Below are 15,325 nucleotides of genomic sequence, written 5' to 3'. Positions count from 1 at the left end.
GGCTGCGGTCTCCAGGAGTCAGCCTGACTTGGGGGAGGGTAGACCTGGTGATTGTAGGGGTGAGGTGCCCGAGGGGGCGGGGGCGCTGAGGGCAGCGCAGGTCTCCAGGGCTCAGAGGGTCCCTGTGGTCGGTATTGAGAGTGGGGGCCATGATTGGCATAGGTGACTGCACTTATCGGCTCGCTCTCCTTCCTACGAGAGGCCGGGGGCTTCACATGGCGGATGGCGCCGGTTTCTCGCAACAGGCCAGCAATGCTTCTGATGCGAGCCTCCAGGTCTCCCCATGAGATGCTCCCGGGCTCCACTCCTGCCAGTGCTAGGCGGGTGGTACTATTGAGTCCATCTAAGACTGCTCTCCTGAATTCTAATTCGTCAAAGTCGGGTACATCGCTGGCATCCAAATCTACTTCATCTGCTAGCTCAGCAAGAAGCTGCTTTCTGGCTAAATATGCCTCTGGGTCCTCCCCGGGTTTCTGGGACTCCGCAATGTACAGGGCTTTCAAGCTTTTGGTGGGCCACAGGAATGCACAGATCTCTTTAATTGCTCCATACTGGCTGCGTGTGGCTAGCCGTCGGTTAGAAATATAGGCATTGAGGGCCGAAACTATCTCAGGGGCGGCGCATTGGCGAGCCAGTTGGGCCACATCGGAACCACTAGCGGAGGGCTGGGAGGTGGTCACATGGGTGAACCACTGGATGGCCGTGTCTCGGTTTAGGGGTCCCATACGGTCTGCTATGGCTTGGAGCTCATCGGGCCTCCAATTGCGGGTTTCCTTAACGACCCGGTCTGTCTTCCTGCCATCCTCGTCCATGGATACTATTTCCTTGGTAGCTATGGGATGGAGGGGCTGTGGGGCTTCCTCGGGCTGGGGCGACTGAGATGCCCAGCTATCCTTACTATCTTCTGGGAGGGCCAAGAGGGCTGAGGGGTGCACGGCGGAGATTACGGCCTGTTGCATCCCCAAGTGTCGCTTTAGGGCCTCTAGCTCCCTCTTACAAGCTGAATGGTCCGCGGCTGCGGTTTTGGACTGGTTGTGGTCCGCCATGAACCGGGCGGCATGGGTGAGCTTAGTAATCTCTTCTTGTCCCTCAGATAATGCGTGCTCAGCCATATCGGCACGAGCGGTGGCCGCTTCAGCCTTGTGCTGAGCGTCCTGGAGGGCGGTAGTTAGTCCTTGCTTCTCTAGTATGAAATTGACGCGTTCAGCGCGCCACTCAACTGCCTTTTCCTCATGTTCTCTCTCCTGGTCGGTTAGCTTGGTCCTGAGAGTCTGGATTTCTAGGCGCAAGGCGTCCTGCTCTCGTTTTGACCTCTCCTCTAACTCCTCCTGTGCTGTTTGCAACTTGCTAATTAGGGACACACTGTCCTGCAGGGCGGTGAAAAGTGCCCAGGCTCCATATCTGTCCTTTTTGCTAGACCTAGGTTTCTCCTTGTCACAAAAATCTTGGAAGGCGCTTCTGACTATCTGGAGCGGGTCGGGTCCCTTGAAGGAACCGGCTTCCCAGGGGCAATCTCCCTTCTTCACTAGCCACTTCTCCAGGCGGGGCACGGCGGGGTTTGCCCGGTACATTTTTCTTTTTAGTTTAAGGCTGATCTCGGGGGAGGTTAAAGAGTAGATCAGCGACACCAGGGGTGGGGCGATTAAAGCTGCTCAAGGGTTTTAACAACTTCTTCCTCTCTATGTCCCTTTTGGGAGGTTTATCCTTCCCTCAGGTCCTCAAGGGTTTTTACCAGGGGGTTTTAAGGTTCTACTTTTAGGTTCACAGGGTATTTCTAAGGGTTCTACACTCAGTTCTTCTCCACCGGGGGAGAAGGAAAATTCCTATTCCCGTTTCAAGCTTGCCTACAAGCCACGGGACCAGGAAAAGTTTACTGGCTCAGAGGGTGCTCTCAAGCTCTCTAAGCCCAAGAACAAAAACGCTCAGTGCTTCCAAGCCTCTGCCCAGAAGCCAAAGCTCAGGGGTCTCCCAAGCCTCTACTCGGAAAACCAAAGCTCAGGGGTCTCCCAAGCCTATGCGCTCAGAAAACCAAAAAGGGTTCCCAAGCCTCTGCCCGGAACTACAACTAAAGGGGTCTCCCAAGCCTCTGCTCAGGCAACCAGAAATGCTCCCAAGCCTCTGCTCAGAAGCCAAAATGCTCTCAAGCTCTCTGCCCAAGAACTAAACTCAAAGTGTCCCCAGGCCTCGTGCTCAGAGACAAACGGTTAAACTGTCTCCAAGCCTCAACCAAAAGACTAAATGTGCTCAAGGACTGCCTCTGCAAGTCCCCAAGCGAAAGTGCCCAGGAGTAAAGCTTACTGTACTCCCAAGCGAGGTGCGCTCAAGAGTTCTAACAACTCCCAAGCAAAAGTGTGCCCAAGAGTCCCACTGACTCCCAAGCGAGGTGCGCCCACGAGTCTGACTTAAAACTCGCAAGCGGAAAGGCGCCCAAGAGTCTACCTTAAAACTCTCAAGCACGGTGCGGCAGGCTGCCGCGGGGCTTCAGGAACCTGGCTTTAGATTCCCAAAGCTAATTAACCAAACGGACTAACGATCCCTTCACGTTTCCTCCGGAGCGGGGATTGAAGCCTAAGTGCTGGCAGGAACGGGGGTTTGGACGGGCTTAGGAGAGACGGGGGAGGGCGGAAGAGAATTTTATATGTGCTGCTTCAGGATATATATAAATCTATAGAGCCTACTTCTGGGATCCCACCCACATAGACGCGTTTAGGCGGCCCGGAAGGTGGCCAGGAACTTCACCAGTTCAGAGGTCCTCACCCACAGTACACCGGTTATAACGGCTGGAGGGCCTCGCGGTGCACCACAAAAGGCAAGTAGTCCAAAGCTGGCTGAAGGAGGAAAGGGGGGAAAAGCCAACCCACAAGATAGAAATGCTCGCTAGAGCCACACACACTCACACTTTTAATTCCCTGAGCTAAAATTGCGCTCTTTACACTGAGGTCTGGAAAATTTTCCTCTAAGTCAGTTCGCTGAAGACACGCGTGTCGACTCACGTGTATTCACACGAACTGGGTTATGCCCACATTCTCCACCAGTAAACTGTTACCAGAACTGCTCTTTTATTATAATGGGGAATTAGCTGTAGCAGTCTGTAACTACTAATATTAAGCGAGGATCATAACCTATGTATACGGAGGTCCTGATCCCAGACACTCTAGTGAAAAAGAGGCAGACAACGAGTCAGGTTCAAACACGTGTATTGAGTGTAGCGTAAGCCTAGCTTGCACGATCATACAAAGAACATACAAGGTCTAAGAAATACAGAGTAGGAAATACAGAGACGTTCGCATTAGCTGGTTCCCAACGATGGTAGGGGGAATACTCACTTATCCTGAAGCGAAGCAGAGACACAACAGCGAGGTGGCCCAATGCCAGCACTGGAACCACAGACGGACAGCAAGGAAGTCTGGATAGGAATGGCCGAAGCCCCGAGTGGTCTGAGAGACCAGCTTAAATACCCCAAAACGTACCCTGGGGCTGGTGCTGTACTTGGTGGTTCTCACAGATTAAAACAAAGGGTCTAATGGGCTACTGAATGGCTTGGATGGGCCACTTTGGTAATCAGATTGTGATAAGTGACACCTCAGGAAGAGGGGACAAAAGAGGGAGGGGGAAATCCAAGTGGGCTGAAAGGATGTTCCAGCGGACAGGGCTTGTCCTGATGTCATCAGCTTTGGAATGCGGAGGTTTCTTTGAGATGCATTCTCTAAGTGCTTGGGATGGTCGGCACTTAGTTCCTTCTCCGGGGCGGCTCCTAAGATATGCAGAGCGGGGCGAGGGGCTCTCGCTGCGGACGTGGTGTGCCCGCTTCGCCGAAATGGCTTCTCAAAGCAGTCTTCTTCCCAGGGTCTTCTGGCCGCCTGAGAACATGGATGCCGGCTGGGCATAGCTGGGGCTGGATAGCAGGCTGCCCGGTAGCGAGGGCAAGCTTGGCGACCAGCTCGCGGGAGGCTCCAGGCGGGAACTGACCAGGGAGCGCCTAGCCAGGCTCGCTGGAGGTTTCCCCGGCAGGCGCCCGGCTGCTAGCAGCGGCTTGGGCCCATATGAGGCAGGCTCCCATGGAGGCAGCGGGAACAACACTTTAAAACACAGTCCAAAGCAGGGAACAGGCACGGTCCGTGGCAGATGGCAAAGCAGGCACGGGGAACACAGTCCAAACGCACACTGGGAAGTCCAGACACAGATCAGGGCAGGGCTGCCCAGAAAAGAGGGTCCTTGGTGCAGTTAACCAAACATGGAGTCAGTAAACTACACAGTCTATGGCAGAAGCAAGGTAATTGACACGCAGGCAGGAAACTGACACGTGTGCCAGAACACACACGTGCAAAGCAGTCTTTGGTGTAAAACAGCAACGCAGGAAACTTTAGCACAGTTCATAGCAGGCTTCAAAGCAGGGGAGGGGGCCTACTTGGCAACAATTCCTTTTCATGCTTGATAGGACGGGTGGGTTGTAGTTCCTTTCTGATAACCATTTTCCTTCCCTCCCTTCACTTGTTCTTTCTTTGATCCTCCAGTTTCAGACACTCCCACCTACTCACCGGTCTTTTACTAAGAGACGTGTCCTGCCAACTTAGTTTGTTACTTGGCCTCTGCTCAGGATTTGTTTTGCTATCCCACAGGGACAAATCAAGGGTCCTCCCCCACGTGCATATAAGTGCATGCAAGTGTGCACATGAGCATGCTTTTATGACTGTGATTTATTTTTCTTTAAAGCCAGAGTTTTCCAAATGTTTGAGAAGTGGAGATACATTTTTTTCTGGGTTAAAACTTTCTTTCAGAAGACATATGAGGAATACACAGTTCTGTGAGTCTGTGTAAGTCTCTGTCCTCAACTGAAAGGATACCAGCTCAGAGCTGGGACTCACGAAGATATGTAATAGGTAACTTCCTCTGCAAGCAGGCTATCCTGCCTCATCTCTGCCTTGGGAGAGACTGAATAATCCAATTAACTTGAATCAGTGACAATGACATAGAATGACTCTCATTGGAGACCAATCAGGAGATGGAAAAGCCATCAGAAAAACCTTCAACATAATGAAATTCAGCTACTGAACTTAGGAGATGTGAAAACTTTATTTCCCCTTTTGTTTTTGCTATATAGTGGGACCGAGTTACTGGCAACTGTCGGACCGGTACCGGCCAATTGTCAATTGTAGGCTTATGTTTCAATATTACCTGTGTATTGAAAAAGTTTATATGTTTATTGATTGTATGTATGTTATTGTTCTTTATTTCCTGTTTATTATAAAAAAAGTTGTAATTACAATAAAATATAATTTTTAAAAAACATACAGTGCCACAACAGGCAACCTCCTTTGTAAGTTTCTATATGCTCGCAGCCCAGTCCTATCAAGTTGCAGCACCACATCTAATCTGGAATAAGATCGGGCTGTTTGCTTAGAACATTTGTATTCCACACTTTCTCCAAGTAACTCAGGGCAATGTCTGTAGGTCTCCTTACCTCCATTTTATCTTCATGACAACCCTGTAGGGTAGTTCAGGCTGAAAGAGAGCAACTGGCTCACGTTCACCCAGCATGCTTCAATCCCACAATGGAGATCAGAACCTGGGTCTGCCAGATCCTAATCCAGCTCTCTAACCACTACACCAAATGGAAATAACACGCTAGTGTGCCTTTCCCTGCCATCACAGTCCTTTCCCACGCAGATACACAGGCAGCGATCCATCTCAGACTCACAATTCTGTGAGTCTGAAGACAAGACCAGGCACAGCCCTGGGACTGAGCGACTGGAGAGCTAACAAACATTCTTGCTGGAGCACGTTGGGGTAACCTTACAAAGCTTGGGTAGAGTTCCAGCTTGCAAGCACAAAGGCCCTAGATGTGAACTGGGAAGCTGCTAAGCCTTTCTGATCTATCTCCGTCCATGTGGGGAGGGGCTGAGAATTCTGCTTAGAAAAGCACCCAATGGGGATACGAGAGGAGAGGCAAACGAAGGCACGTGTCCATATGAGGAAAGGGACTGCTTTGGCAGAGAAAGCTGAAGTCATAAGACCTCGTCCTTCCTTCCTCTGCCGTGTGCCCTTCCTTTAAGGATCATCCCAGCCAGCTTTTTGTGGTTATTGTAAGGGATGGCGGCTAAAGGAGGGGTCTGTCTTGCAGCGCTCTCATCAGGATTGCCAAGTGAAACACTTAATGCTGTGACTTCATCATTCATTCATCATTCATGCCACAAGATTCAGTGAAGGCTGTGACAAACGCATGGAGAATCGGTCGACCCACAGTCCAAGGAACCTTCAGGTTCAGAGGCTGTCTATCTGTAAGTGCGAGATGCTGGGCTTGAAAAAGAGTGGGAAGTGATAAGCTGTCATGCCCTGCTTCCTGTTGAAAGCAGGCTGCTGAGCTAGAGACATCTTAGACATGACCCCCAGCAAGACAATGTTGATGTTCTTTCCTTGAACACTAAATATTATGACTAGAGATGTGCATGAACCGGGAAAATTCCGAACTTGAAGTTCGTAGTTTGTTGCGTTTCATGAACCACAAACTTGCCTCGGTTCGTGATCCGGTTCATTTGGTTCGTGAAAGCATCACTTCCAGGTCAGCAGAAGGTCTGCAGAGAACCGTCTAGGGAACTGATTGATCGGTGCCAGGCTGTCTGCAGTGACAAACCAAAATAGGAACCAAACGAACTGGGCTAAAATTTGTCACGGTTCGTAAGAAATGGGCTCCCACGAACCGCCAGTTCACAAACCACGAACCGGCCCTGTTCGTATTTCTGTTCGTGCAGTCCGGCTTTTTCATCCTTTCCCGATAGCCATCCCTACAGTCTTGAGGAGGGTTGTGGCTACTTAGTGATGAAGGAAAACACTCTGCCTATTCTCAGAGGCATTCTTCATTGTGACTGCACCTGCTCCAGGGATGAGCCTTGGCATTAATCCTGAATAGACTTGATTTATGCCCTAGGAGCTGAGAATGACCCTTCCCACAAGCAATACCACCCTTCCTTTGCTAGACCCTTCTCACAGCTGTTGGGGAAATCCCTTTTTTACACTGCAAAGCAGTTTGCATCACAAACTGAAGTATGCACTGCAAACTATAGCTGATTCCGCACACGTTGGATAATGCACTTTCAATGCACTTTTGCTATCGTTTAGAAGTGGATTTTTGTTTCACACTTTTTGTTTCCAAATGATCTCTAAAGAGGATTGGAAGTGCATTATCCAACGTGTGTGGAATCAGCCTATGAAAGACATGGCATGCTATTTTAAACCCATGGGAACAGGCTCTGGAAAGATTCCTAGCAAGCAGCAGTCAGTTTTTTACAGACCATAAACATGCACACTGGGGGCAGTGCAGTATAATGGCTAGAGCGGCAGGCTACAATCTGGAAGGTATTTTAAATGCCTTTTAATGTTTAGATGTTTGTCACCTTGCAGCATAGACATTTTGTTGCTGTTTATGACTCAGGTTGCAAAAACAGTAAGAAGTAAAGTAAAATAGTATAGATTTTTTTAAAAAAATAAATGAATAGTAAGTCTGGGCTCAGATCCCCACTCTGCTATGAAAACTCCCCCAGGGACCTTGGACCATTCATTCATTCATTCATTCATTCATTCATTCATTCATTCATTCATTCCTATCTCATAGGGTTGTTGCGTGGCTAAAATGATGGACAACTGAGTATGCCACTCTGAGCTCCCTGGAGGAAGGCTAAGGATGAAGTGATAGCAGGAGATTGTTATTTAAAACAGCTACACAAATAAAGAATACTCTGGGCCAGAACTGCAATTTTTAAAAAAATGATACTTTTTTTTTAATGAATTGACCCCCAAGATATCCGAGTTTCAAAACGCTGATAGAAATGACGCCGTTTTAACCAATCATGACCATTTTTATTACGTATCAAATCTTCTAAAATATATACAAGATTAAAGTGCTTTCCAGCCTTCTATTCAAGCCAGGCTAGATTTGTGCAAGTCACAGACCAGATGAAAGAGACAATTCACAACCCGTGGGGTTTACTGGCCACCAATTCCTAGCCCCTGCACCCCTCCCCGAAAAAATAAATCACAGAGAAAGGAGAGAGATGGGGTGTGTGTGGATAAACAAACAGGGACCAGAAAGTGCCCCAAATTCTGGAGGCTGCCAGAATATAAACCTAGATAGCAGAACTTCCCTGACAGCTCAAGCACCATTTTTTTCTTCTTTACTGAATAATAATAACATTCGATTTATATACCTCCCTTCAGGACAAATTAATGCCTACGCAGAGCAGTTTACAAGGTATGTTATTATTATCCCCACAACAAAACACCCTGTGATGTGGGTGGGGCTGAGAGAGCTCCAGAGAGCAGTGACTAGCCCAAGGTCACCCAGCTGGCTTCAAGTGGAGGAGTGGGGAATCAAACCCGGCTCTCCAGATTAGAGTCCCGCGCTCTTCTTAACCACTACACCAAACTGGCTCTCAAACTGGAGAGGTCTCTTGCAGTCAAAAGATTTGTTTGTAGAGTGTCTCCTTTCCCTCCCTCCGAGGAGTGTACACTCTGTGTTTCTGCACAAGTCATTGATCTGGACACGCCTCCTGATTGGAAAGCAGCAACCTCACATCAGAACTCATGCAGAGATTTTTCTGTCTGCCTCTTCATAATTCTGCACATCTCTGCCTCAGGAGTGACTGAATGATCCATCACACCCCAATAAAAAGTAGGCAGGATATTGTATCTTCCGCAGAAAGAAGGCCAGACTGGTGACTCATGCAGAGACACAGCAGGCAACCTCCTCCGTGGTTTGGGATTTGGAGCTCATAGGAGTTTTCCATGAATGTGTTTCTCAAGGCACTAGCAGCATAGTATGCCCCAACAGTCACTTTGGAGAATGAGGATCATGCTAGGGTTTAGAATTAGCCATGAGGCACCACAAGCCTACCAGGGCCTCCAGAGGGCAGGCTGTACCATCACAGGCAAACTTGGAGAATGGATTTCTTGTCCTCTTCTGTCTGGGCCAAGAAACTGTGCCTGGGATAAGTCCATTGGGCTGCTGCAATCTCGAATCCACTGACGTTCATTGTTGGCCTGTTGAAGATGCAGAAGGAGGCCATTGCAGGCATCTGGGTTCAAGAGACTGGACTTGGGCAGGAGACTGGTGAGGCGGGATAAGCAGGCCTGATAGCCTTCACAGTAGCCATCAGCAGAGGCTGTGAAAGAAATATATGGGTCAACAAAGGAGTTCTGGGAGCTTTGGGGCAAAGAAACACATTTTGGCTGAGGGATTAAACTTCCCATCCTTCACAGGAGCAAATAATACGGAGCAGAGGCGGGGAAAGTACCATCTAAAAACACTGGAACATGGGTTATGTTGTATTACATATTGTAGAAGGGGAGGGAGAAACTCCGTGCAGGTACTGCCATTTGTTACTTGTAGCATTCTGTTTTCAGTCTTTGTCTTGTGATTTTGAGATGTAAAGACAAGCCCTATGTTATCTAGATTCTGGAATATGCATTTGTTTTCAAATCCTCTGCCTCTTTAATGTACAAGAAAGCAAGAAGCAAGAAATGCCCATGGGTTATATATTTTCCAGTGCAAGATTTGAGTCCAGTAGCACCTTAAAGACCCACAAGATCTCCAGGGCATAAGCTTTCAAGAGTCAAAACTCCCTGAAAATACCCTGAAAATGTTCATAGATCCAGAGGAGTTAGCCGTGTTAGTCTGTAGTAGCAAAATCAAAAAGAGTCCAGTAGCACCTTTAAGACTAACCAATTTTATTGTAGCATAAGCTTTCGAGAATCAAGTTCTCTTTGTCAGATGCATGGAACAGAAACTGGTCAAATATAGAAGAGGAGGGGGGAGGAGAGGAGGAGAGAGAAGATGCATCTTTTCTCTCCTCCTCTCCTCCCCCCTCCTGAAAATATTGTGTGTCTTTAAGGTGCTACTGGACTCAAATCTTGCTATTCTACCACAGACTAGCACAGTTACCCGTCTGAAAATATTTTCCACCGGTGAATCATTTGCCCTTAGGGCCAATTAATCAATTAAACTGGGGCTGCCAATATCGATTTCAGTGAAAATAAGAATTTTAGGAGGGATCCAAGTGAGTCTCAAATTGTATCACCCTTTGCCATTGTACCTCTCCCTTCTCTCCTGTCTCGGCTGAAAAAGAAGTTTTTGCAAAGTTGCCAGGTTCAAGAATATCACCATTGTCATCAAAAAGGCAGGCTGCGGGGGGGGGGGGGGGGTCTCAAGGGAGCCATCAAACTCTTGATGCCAATGCCCCCAATTCTGCCAACAGAGGGGCACCCATGTATCTGCCATATTAAATCAGACTGTAGCAGTCAAGATCAGTATTGCTTACTCTAACTGGCAGCAGTCTCAGGTAGAAGATTTTTCACATAACCTGCTTTCTGATCCGGTTAACTGGAGATGGTGGGGATTGAACCCTGGGTTTTCTGTATGTAAGGCTGGTGCTCTAGCACTGAGCCACAGACCTTCCCAGGAACCATGCCTTGGAATGTAGCTGCCTTTGACTGCAACAGGGTGTTTGTCCATTTAGCACAGCACTATCTGTTTGGACTAGAAGCAGCCTTTCAAAGTCTCAAGAGGAGGCATTTCCTGGACTTGCCGTGAGGGAGTGGATCTGGACCTCCTGTGTATGCACTTCTATTGAGCTATGGCTTCTCCAAGGAGAACTCCATGCCCAGAGTATTTTATCCCTGCTGTCCAGCCTCCCCTATGAGGCTCACTCTCGCATGCATGTCTCTTGCACAATAAGAGTACATACACATGTGGTTCCTTGCACATGTGAACCTGCACGTCCCTGGGTGCAGACAGGACTTGCTAGCCACTACAGACACCATGTTGTTTAGGGGAGTCCATTCACACATACAGCTGCCCTGGCATCAAGGGAAGCATGGTGAAGGATGTCGCAAGCAACAACAAGCCATATATAGGAACATGTGGATGACCTTTCACTCACCAGGAACTGAGGCGTGCGAGTCTGGAAGTTCTTTGAGGAACTGTACAGTCATCTCTAATATATCTGCCTTCTCTAACTTGGAATAGCGAGAACTCTGGAGAAGGAAAGAGTGAGAAGTTGATTTGTTTGATTTACCAAGGGAAGACAATTTCAAGTATATACAGGACTTTTTTTCAGGGGGAACGGGGGAACAGAACAGAACAGAACAGAACGGGGGAACCTCTTGAAAACGGTCACATGGCTGGTGGCCCCACCCCCTGATCTCCAGACAGAGGGGAGTTTAGATTGCCTTCCGTGCCGCTGCGGAGGGCAATCTAAACTCCCCTCTGTCTGGAGACCAGGGGGCGGGGCCACCAGCCATGTGACCGTTTTCTCTGAGGGCAACCCACTGAGTTCCACCACCTCTTTTACCAGAAAAAAAGCCCTGAGTATATATATGTAAAAAACAAATAGGCTGGTCTGCAGTAGATGAACAAGGTGTAAGTCCAGTAGCATGTTAAAGACTTGTTATCTTTAAGGGGCTATTGAACTTGAACCTTGCTTATATGATTGGTTGGTTGATTGATTGATCGACATTCACTGAGCAAAGTACAAAGTACAACAACAGATAGGTCATCTAGAGAAAGAGATACAGTAGGGAATGGTAATATCTAGGTTTAATTCTACAAGCAAAAATTGTGTTTCCAGATGTTTTATTAGGATGCACCCAAATGTCATAGAGCAGTGAGCAAGCTTCTGTGTTCCTCAGAATTCTTCATCAAGCTGGATATTCACTAAAAAACTGGGATGGGGTGGGGAGAATAAGATGCTTCAGGGCATGATAGACAAGTCCAAAATCTGCAACAAGTGGTAACCTGGATGTATAGACTGAATTAGATTTGGTGGTGCAGGAGGCAGGATCGATCCCAAGGTGCACTGAAGGCTATTGGGGGGAATTCTTTTAAAAATTACACCAAGTGTAATTCGGATCTCTCTCATGCACTAATCCAAACTCTTTGTAAGGCAAAGAGCAGAAAAAAATGAGAAACTAAATCATCTATTAGCAAAGATCTCCCCTCCCTACTTTTTTTTAAAAAATTGGATATCTAGCTAGATGAAGAGCTCTGAAGAGTTCAAAAGCTTGCACTTCATTTGACGAACTTTCAGTTGATCCCAATGAAAGTCATAACAATATTCTATGGCTGCATTGGGATATTTGATTAATGGTCCAACGTTATTTAAAGGCCCTGGAAGCCTGAAGGCAGAAGGCCAGACGGGAGTGCGGCTCATCGGTTGAGCGCAAGGGGGGCGTCTTGGTGAGGACGGAGGTCTTGCTAAGCTGAGGGAGGGGGAGCAGGAGAGGCCAGCGGCCGAGAATGGGAGCGAAGCCGGCTGGATCTACGGAGCGGAAAGCCAAAAAGTAGGTGACTGTCTAGGCTGGCTAATTGGGCGGTACAGGGAGTCAAGCAGGGAAGGTGCCGAAAAGGAGCGCCGGGAGGGGCCGCCTGCGGCTTGGAAAGCTCCGAGAAAGCAGGGAGGAGGCCTCCGGAGAAGGCAGAGGGTGGAGGGTGGAGGATCCGGAAGAAACGGGCAGCAGCAGGGGAGAAGGGAGTGGGATTTCTGGGCGGGGAGGGGCCCCGCGGGATGGGATGAGAAAGCCCAAGGAAGCCCTTCACCCAGCGAGGCGGTGGGCGAGGGCCACAACCCATTCATGAAGATCTCCCTGTTGGTCTGCAATAGAACCGCAGGATTCGAATCCAGTGGCACCTTAGAGACCAGCAATATTTCCAGGGTGTGTATTTCGTTTGTGTCATTTATAGTCCGCCTTTCTTACTGAGACTCAATGAGGATTACATAGTGTGAGATTAGTACAGTCAATATCAAGGACATTTCAATAAACAACGCCACAGGGTAAATGCTTTCGAGAATCGAAGCTCCCTTCTTCTGATAGGTAGCAGAAAGAGCTCTGAGTCTCCAAAGCTCATGCCCTGAAAACCTTGCTGGTCTCTAAGGTGCCCCCGGACTCAGCCCTGGCTGTTCCAAACCATCCCTGGAGGGCCGGATCTCGGGGGTACAGCAATGGGGGGGGGGGAAACCTCCCCGGACAGCAGCAGTATCTCTGAATGACCAAAGCGCTGGTGGTCTTCCAGGAAAGAGGGCGCGGGGCCCACTGGACCCTAGGCTGGCTGATCTGCCCGAGCCTGCCCGAAGCCGCGCTCCGTGTTCGGGTCCACAAGCCCTGGGAACGCTGGGGCCTCTCCGGGCCCGATCCGCGCCTCGCAGGCAGCCCACTTACGTCTTTGCCGATGAGAGGAAGGATGAGGGTCTTCAGTTGGTTGAGGCTCTCGTTGATGCGCGCCCGACGGCGCTTCTCCATCAGGGGTTTGAGGCTCTGGAGGGAAAGGCAGACCGGGGTGAGCACACAGAGAAGGGGCCAGGAGGGGAAGGGGAGCCCGCCCGGGCAGGGCAGGACATGGGAGCCTCTGGCTCTCACCTTCCGCAGCGCCGTAGCTTCCCCGGGTCTCTTGGCAGCTCCCATCTTGGGCCGGCAACTCCGCGCGGGTTCGAGCGCAGCGCTGAGCGGAGGCATGGAGCGGAGCGGAGGCAGCCGAGGAGAGGAGGCGACTAAGCACTCTCCGCCCGCCAGGGCTGCTTTTATGCGGCCGCCGGCCCGCCCTGTCTAGCCCCACCTCCCCAGCCGCGTCGCGGAGGGACGCCCCAGCCCGCAGCCGAGCCCCGGCCCATCTGCTCCGGCGTGGCCTGAGCCTCAGCTGCCCCCCCCGATCCCCCCCTCGCAGACCCCAGGAGGCTCAGGAGGTCGCCCCCTTTGAATCTGGGTGGGTTCGACGGTGCAACTCCCGCGATTGTCACCTTCCTAGCAAAAACGGCAGCGCCTGCTGGACGCGTGCCGGCCTGCAAAGAGACACGTGAGCATGCGGCCAGTGCGGACACGCGTGGGTTCGTTGGACCGGAACCCGGCTTTCGCACTCATTCGGGCCCACTTTGACTTTTTTCCTGTAGGAGTGAATGGCAAGCCCGTTTATGGGGAGCCCCCGAGGTTACCAGCTCCAGGTCGGGAAATTCCTGGAAATGTGGAGGCTGAAGTATGGAGACGGTGGGGTTTGGGGAGGGGAGGGACCTCGCCATGGGAAGTCTCACTCTGCCGCCACGCTTCGGGCGGCGTCACTTGTGAATGCTGTTCTCAAAAACACCAGAGAAAACCCCCTCCCCGAAGTAAGTGTAAAATGGAGAGTAGAGAGCCATCGGGGAAGAACGGTAGTCCCAAATAACGCAATGGGGCATGCAGGCAGCTAGATCTGAGGCATGCTTACTCTAAAGTAAACCGCAAGGCCCGCAATGACTCTCACTCTCGAGTAAGCGGTGCGGCGCTCAATCCCAGACAACTTGACTGGGAAAGGAACCCAACTGGGGGGAGGGGCTTGCTCACGGGCAAGACTGAAGCCCCTGGCAGCCATGAGACCACAATGTGAGCTTTGGAATTGTGTAAGCCTCTCGACTCGTTCTTGCTGTAGGAGAAATCATAGGAAAGATTTCAAAAATAGGGAGGGTGGCTTCCTGAGACTCCGTGACCCTATTTATACCCCTCCCATAAACCAGGTCTCAGAACAGTGTTTAAATGGAGGAGGGGAGATGACTATTGTAAACCACTTTGGGTTCCCAGCTGGGGAGAAAAGCGGAGTATAAAGGTATCTAAATTAAACGGAATCTATAAAATAAACGAGGAAGTTTGCATTTGAATCTCAGCTTCAGTCTGAGTGAGAAAGGAGGAACATAAACAAAGTACACAAGTCCATTAATACTACTTTCCCCTCCCCACATACACTCCGCCCCTGGGCATTAACTTGGTCCCCCCTCCTGCCCGAGAATCGCGTCAGTTACGCCTCCGGGCGCTCTCCAAGGTGCTGAAGCGGCGCGTGTCCCCAGCCCATTGCGAAGGGTACCCCAGCAACCGCCGCCGCCTCCCTTCTAACGCATAGCTCTTATGGGGGGGGGGGTTCTGTCCTTTCCCCCTTCCCCTTCTGGGCCTGGTCAAAGGGATTATGGCATTTAAGATGTAGCAGCGTCCTTAACCCACCTGGAAGTGAATTGGACCCCCTCCAACTGCAGCCCCCTCCCCCATTACCCGCTGGCCTCCAGTTTATTCTTCGACCCCTAAGCTTCTTCCATTCCTCCGATTCTGGGGCTCAGGATATCTCTCCCGACCTTTATTTTTACAGATGGGCAGCACAAACCCCACCCCACCCCCCAAGCTGTTGGGTCTGGGGGGGGATTATTTGGCTCTGAGCCCCTGAGACCTCGCAGCTTCCCAAGCCAAGGGGGCTGCGTCGGGGCTTAATAGGAACGCATCTCCCCCCCCCAACAAACACCCCAACACTGCCCCCCCCCGTTGATCC

At 50.2% G+C, this 15,325-nt stretch overlaps 1 protein-coding gene across 1 annotated transcript; it reads right to left on the bottom strand.

The window, feature by feature from the left end:
• Positions 1-7,838: 7,838 nt before the first annotated feature.
• On the bottom strand, positions 7,839-13,517 carry HES2 (hes family bHLH transcription factor 2). The gene is made up of 4 exons (XM_055001835.1): positions 13,405-13,517; positions 13,207-13,302; positions 10,932-11,025; positions 7,839-9,155 (listed from the first exon to the last, which is right to left on the bottom strand). Exons 1-4 carry the CDS (start codon positions 13,498-13,500, stop codon positions 8,884-8,886), a joined length of 558 nt encoding a protein of 185 aa, XP_054857810.1. The 5' UTR covers positions 13,501-13,517; the 3' UTR covers positions 7,839-8,883.
• Between the last annotated feature and the right edge of the window lie 1,808 nt (positions 13,518-15,325).

This window comes from Eublepharis macularius, chromosome 17 (genome assembly GCF_028583425.1).
Source record: "Eublepharis macularius isolate TG4126 chromosome 17, MPM_Emac_v1.0, whole genome shotgun sequence".
Lineage (NCBI taxonomy): Eukaryota > Metazoa > Chordata > Lepidosauria > Squamata > Eublepharidae > Eublepharis > Eublepharis macularius.
The sequence above is the reverse complement of the archived record's forward strand: the minus strand, read 5'-3'. Positions and strand labels throughout refer to the sequence as shown.